Source organism: Haliotis asinina, chromosome 8 (assembly GCF_037392515.1).
Source record: "Haliotis asinina isolate JCU_RB_2024 chromosome 8, JCU_Hal_asi_v2, whole genome shotgun sequence".
NCBI classification, from domain to species: domain Eukaryota; kingdom Metazoa; phylum Mollusca; class Gastropoda; order Lepetellida; family Haliotidae; genus Haliotis; species Haliotis asinina.
In genome coordinates, this window is record NC_090287.1 from 59,181,352 (window position 1) to 59,188,140 (window position 6,789).

Consider the following 6,789-nt stretch of genomic DNA (forward strand, 5'->3'; position numbering starts at 1 on the left):
CCAAACCTGACCATCCAATCAACTATGTTGCTTCCTATAGCAAAGGCAGGGATATCTTGACCAGCAAAAGCTATAGAAGAGTTTATATTTGAGAGCAAAAAGTATATTTACAGAAAGTGATGCTAGGTTACAAGGGGAATAAACGTCTTTTCTGTACATAAACGTCAAAATATGTAGTAATACACTTAAAAGTGGTGTTCCCTTATTTGTATCCCTCAGTATATATGTACCTAGTGTGATATATAGAATGGTGTATTCATATGGTGCTGATAATTGCGGGTAAATTAATGAACGAAAAGGGCAAGTCATCTGAAGACATTAATATTGTGTCAAAGCAACCTCATCACATGTATATTTTGAAATTGGCATGTATAAGAGAGAGTGAGTATGGTTTTTTTTCACAATATCCCAGCATATCACGGCGGGAGACACCAGAAATGGGCTTCATACAATGTACTCACGTATGGTATCGTACCCGGGTTTTCGGCGCAACCTCTGGACTAATGTATGTCAAAGACAAAATACCTACTTTTCTATCTTACAAAACTAACGAAATAGACTACATGTAAAACGTATTGCAACACAAATGTTCAAAACGTGTGGCTTTCTTTTAATTGATGACTATGTTTTTCTGAAGATTGCACATATATTCTATGTTCACCTGACCTATATTCGTTGAAGATCTCAATGACTCTACAAATTACCTAGACACGTAGCTACGACAAGACCTCCCCCAAGGGTAGCCCCACGTCTCACGGGTATATAGGTATTGCAATGTCCTCGGGTCAATGAGGACTAATGTGACCTGTAAACAAACTTGTATCGATTCCATCGATTTATTTTTGCCTAAATCGCTGTGGGTTTAATGGAGGTAAGCATTGCTCTGATCCGTAGAACAACCACTATGTATAGCACGCGGCAACGGTGGTGCTGTCTGTCACCCCTCTATAAGCAAACGCTAGTGGTGTATTTTTTCAACGAATTTGTATTTTCAGGGTGTATTTTCAATAAATCGTACCAGTTAGTGACCACTTTCCAGATTTTCAGTCATATGATGACAGTGGCAAGGATAAACAGTTTGCACTTTGAATGGGATAAATGAATGTTGAGTGGGGATAAATACATGTTGAATGAGCATGTTGAATGGGAAAAATGTTTCTGAATGGGACAGATTCTCTTTGAATGGGATAAATGCAGGCCGAATGAGATAAATGCATGTTGATTGGCATAAATGGATGTTGCATGAGCACGTTAAATGGCATAAATGCATGCTGAATGTGATAAATGCACAATGAATGGCATAAATGGATGTTGAAGGGCATCAATGCATGTTGAATGGGATAAAGGTATGCTGAACTGGATCATCACAATTTGAAGGGTATAAATGCATGCTAAATGGTACGGATTAATGTTGAATGGTACAAATGCATGTTGAATGGAATAAATGCATTATGAATGACATAAATGGATGTTGAAGGGCATCAATGCATGTTCAATGGGATAAAAGTATGCTGAATTGGATAAATACATTTTGAATGACATAAATGGATGATGAATGGGATAGATGTATATTGAATGGATAAATGCATGTTGAATAGGATGGAGGCGTGATAAATGGGATAAATGTTTGTTGAATGGCATAAGTGGATGTTGAATGGCATAAATCTATGCACCTATCGGTATTACTTATGTAATCAAATGGAAATTTAATTGAACAAGTCAAAACGTGATGCAAAAATGAAACTGAAAAGAAAATGTAAGGACTGGTACTAATAAAAGTTTCATGTCGGGTGTTGAGGGTATATTCCTGTATTCTGGGGATGAGATAAAAGCGAGATCAACTCCGACAGTATGTGAGTCGCGCTTTTTTCATGTAATGAACAGCATTATTATAACCACGTCAGTTGTCCAGGAAATATACATGCAAAATTATGGTCAGTTCCTTTTATCGAATACCCCAAGTATGTAGTAACAGGGTGCCGCATTTAGCACAATTCCAGCAATACCATCATGATTGCATCTCATCAAGAGCTCTTTTGTGCTCTTCAATGTGATTCCATATAGGTGATCACATTGTACATGATCATTTCCTTCACATCATGGGGCAAGTTGTTGAGACTCTCATGAATGAAATGTGGATTTTGTGCATAATCTTCTTATTCGTAAAGGTTGATTGTATTGTAGTTGATGCATTCAAAACCCAAACTGACTCCAACAGATAAACAATGACCAATCAGTCAACAATAGCCTACGACAGGGAGACTCTGCTTCACACATTCTACCCATGAGGGGATTCGAACCAGGTCTTCGGCGTGACTAGCGAACACTTTATCCACTCTGCTGCTCTACCGCCCCGGATTATATGGAAACGTATTACTGAAATTTACTTGTCTGATATTATGAACTAATGACGAGAGTGTCGTGTAAAACTAAACTCACTCACTCTCTTACTCATAGAGTCTGTTTACATTTAAGTACAATATCAGGTGTCGCTATCTTAAAAAGTGTTCTACGATTTGTCACCACGTTTTTTTTTCATAAAATCTTAGTTACACTTCTGTAAAACCATTCGATATCTGGAGATTGTAAACTGGGTTTCCCAGAAGACATCTAGAACGAAGGAGGATCGTAAAATGGGGTAACTCGACCCACAGGTTTTGTATCCATAATTTGTTCAGGTCTTGTGGTAGCAGCTCACGACATTGTTTAGTGCCATTGAAGAATAAAAGGTGGCACATTATGACACATTTGATCAGGGCATGGCGTGCAAGTAATCATGAAACCCTCATCACTCTCAATGACCCTTGCCAAATACTGAACACAGCTCAAGTGCATTCACAGCTTTAACTGCTGTTACTGTAAATCACAGCGTTCTGAATCACTGAAAGATCCATGTGAGATATGCTCATACGTCTCCAGGGATTGATAATACATGCAAGGTAAACACCGCTGATGCCCTGGCCACTTAACTACCGGCCTTATCTGGAGTCACGGCTCCTATCTTTGTCAGTGCACACTGGGCGAGTGTTGGTGCCTGCATGTTCTCTGTGGTTGAGTAGAAGTGAAGCTGTCAAGTCAGGGTAGACTGTGCCTGAAATGGGGATAGTTCGGTGAAGATGGCAGTTATACCACCAAAACTCATCTCAGTGATACAAGCACACGACGATAAATGGTCTGTTTGTGGTGCAGGTTCTCTCAAAGGTCGACTGATATTCATTCGGATCATTGGCCTGCTCCTATAGGGACATCTCATGAGAAGCCGATTGAGACAGAAGTATTTGCTTTCTTGCCGAAACAACAATCATGCAAATTTGAAGGCAGCACACGACAAAGCAGACGACATTGTTAAATAGAATGACGACCACGCTTTGCGGGATTTATTGTATGAAACATGTGTTTTTAAAGGCATGGCTGACACGATGTTTACGTAAGAAACTTTGCCTCACCGAATCTTTTCAGCATATCACGTTACAGTTTGGACTACTGCGGTATTCATCCAAGGACATATGCATTCCAACAAGCAATTTTGGACAGGCAAACTCTACAGAGGGAACTAATGCTCTGCCTGTGTACACTCTGTTCAAGTCAAGCTAGTGTGCTGATATGAGTATACTATAGTATACCACTCGAACATAATCGCGGACTCTATAGTCTACATATGTACCTGTCGGAGTATATGCTAATGGCTATCAGTGTTCCCTGAGGGCCTCCTTGGGTCTACTGTTGTAATTACACTAGATGAAAAGTAAACCATTCTGCAATATAATAGTCCTTGATGTGGGCCAGCGAACACCAACATGTCCTGTTTGTCGGTCACGCCATAGTGTGACGGGATATGTAAACATGGAGTAACTGGACTCTTCCCTATCAGAAAAACACCAACCAACAAAGGACACTTCAAAGACAAGGCGTTCATTCATACTGTGTCGATACATAGCTGGTTATGCTGTGGCGTTGTGTTTGATATTGAAGTCTCCTTTACGATGGATACCATAGCTGATAGAACTGCTGCATCTACCAATGGTCGACTTGGAGCATACTTGGACGTACCCCAGTTGTTAGAAGTAGATACTGAGACGAAACTTAGAAACATAATGAGGCATAGATTAGTTACTAGTAAATGTGTAAATCTCGACCAGAGTTTCTCAGACTTGACTGGTGGCCCCACCGGTAACGGATCACCGTGTGAGTATTGTGTCCAGGATCGTCTGCCTGATCCGTCAGTGCATGGGCGTCTTGAGGGTGAAATGACTCTACGAGATACTGCAGGAAGCATGGCGTGCAGAGGACGTGGAAGAGGCAGACGACAATCTTTGAAGGAATCGGAAATGTACACATGTCCAAGGAGGTCCTCTAGCAACAATTGGGATGCGTCCTTTAAGTTCACCAAAGAAGAACTCAGCGCCTTCCTCCCACGACGGAGTTTCTTTAGTTGCCATGACAAAGCCTTGAAGGATGCAGGATATGACACAAGCACTACCAAGAAACAAGAATCCAAGAGACATACAAAGAGTGACCAGGACGCGAGGCGGGAAAGTGTTGTTAATGAAAGGAAAGTGTCCGTCATTTCGAAGGGCGACGAGAGTGAAATGTTATTGCCTGAAATCGTCGTCACCCAAACAGAAGACGGTCAGGATAAACAGATTCGTGACGGATCAAGGCCTAATTCTCCTGCTATGAATGACAGTAAAGGAAGGCACCTTTCATCAAAAACCAAAGTGGCTAGGAAGAAGATGGAGGACGATTTCAATAAGAACGCACACAAGGCTGTTACGGAGTATCTGAGACACGTGAAAGAAAATCCAGCTGAATACATTGATCAGATCAGGCGGCTTGAAGCTGCTTCCATCGAAACGAAGCCAGTCGAGAGACTGATAAAGACAGCCATGATCTACCAGAGAGGGCAGCACGGCCAGTCACGTTCATCCCTGGTAGTGCGAGCGTCACATGATCTGACGCTGAGATACACCGACCCCGGGCAGTGGCAGAGTATTAACAAAGAAAGGAACCAAGCATTTACCTTCGGAAAGAAAGACTCTTCACTGGCCAAGCCTGGACAAGATGGCGACAAGGAAAGTAAACCGGAAACAGACGAAGGGAAGACGGAACTGGATAAATGTCGCTACAAGGCCGAGAAGTGGATGAAGACGGTGCCGATGTGTCAGCAGCTGCGTGCCCGCCAAATGGCGCTGGAAGAGGTAGGGGAGGAGGATGGTGAGGTGTCTCAGTGGTGGGAATTTCTCAGAACCTGCAACTACCTCAGAAAGTGTGATATAGCAGACACTGAGGGTCAGGCCAAATGAGGTCACCACACATAACCATGTGTCTCGAGACTCAGGGGATAGTGGTGTAGTCTAGTGCTTAAAGCGTTCGCTCGTCTCGCCGAAAACACTGGGTACAGTGTGTGAAGCCCATTTCTGGTGTTCCCCGCCGTGATATTGCTGGAACTCACTCACCCCGGACAATAAATATTCTCTCTGACCAATTCACATCCTGTAGACACTTCTGCGGACATTATCCCGGATTTGAACTAGCTGTCCGTTGTTAGCAAGCAAATATACCAATGACCCACCCACCGATGGGAAATTGTGTCGCACGCAAGATTGTGGATGTCAATCCCGTGTTATGATTCCCCTGAAGACCTATACAAGATATATAACCACTAATGAAGACTGTCGTGGACTGCTAGGTGTACATATCTCTAACAATGGAAATATACCTTGACATTTGAAGGTCCGGGCAGATATTTGTATTTCCTCCATCTATCAAAATCAGTCACTAAATTTAAGCATCAACAAGTGAATGTATGTACATCCTGGGAAAATGTATTTAGATGTATTTAAATGTTGTATTTAGACCCCATAATGTAGCTTTCGGTTTAAAGTGCCTTGGTCATATGATATGTATTGTGTGTGGAAAACAATACAATATAAAACAACTCCAGATGAAATACTTTAAACTATGTATGTAATTATATAGATGTTATATGCTATATTAGATATGATTTGTTACTTAGACTTCATTCTGAATAAAACGTGCTCAGGTTTATGATAAAACAAAACATTTTTAATAAGAGTTTGAGCAAAAGAATATTCATAACAATATTAAGTTATTTATGAATGTCTAAATTGAAACTAACAAGAAATGGTTCATTTACATCATGTTTTTTTGTTTGTTTGTTTTTGTTTTCTCTTAAACTTTGTTTGGTTTGGGTTTTGGGTTGCTTTTTGGGGTCGGTTTGTTGTTGTTGTTGTTGTTGTTGTTGTTGTTGTTGTTGTTGTGAAACAAATTGTTTATAAGGAAGTCTTGGAGCATGTTGTAACAGTGCACAGGACTGAGATTCAAACTGCACTTGTGGGGAAAATACTACGAAGTTTTGCGAAATATAGTACAGGCAACCGAATATAATCCTAGATAGAATACATGTGGCCTAAGCTATTCCAAGGTACAATTCATAAGGTTAAAGATATTTAGAGGTACAAAACATAAGGCTTGGAAACTTCGAGGTACAGTACATAAGGCCTAGTATATTTTGAGATACTGTAGATGTTTCAGAAATGATCATGTGTTTCAGCTCTGCTTCGTCATTTCGTAATCCAAGTTGTCTGGGTCTAGATTTTCGAAGCTATCTTAAAGCTGGGACAGCCGTAGGTGCCATACATTAGCATTGATTTACGAGTATCTTAACTTTAAGAGAGCTTCGAAAATCTAGGCCCAGGTGTCTTAGAATAGCTCTTGTTGCTAAAAATATGTAACACTGATAAAAAGGGACAATGTAAAATGAAAAGT

The 6,789-nt window shown here is 40.8% G+C and overlaps 1 protein-coding gene across 1 annotated transcript; it reads left to right on the top strand.

Annotated features, from left to right (window-relative positions):
- Window positions 1–3,014: 3,014 nt before the first annotated feature.
- Window positions 3,015–6,163, top strand: LOC137294860 (uncharacterized). The gene has a single exon (XM_067825997.1). The coding sequence runs from the start codon at window positions 3,984–3,986 to the stop codon at window positions 5,301–5,303; it is 1,320 nt and encodes a 439-aa protein (XP_067682098.1). The 5' UTR covers window positions 3,015–3,983; the 3' UTR covers window positions 5,304–6,163.
- The last annotated feature ends 626 nt before the right edge of the window (window positions 6,164–6,789 follow it).

Excerpts from the sequence above, each read along its gene's own strand:
- LOC137294860 (XM_067825997.1), top strand. The coding sequence starts at position 3,984 with ATGGATACCATAGCTGATAGAACTGCTGCATCTACCAATGGTCGACTT.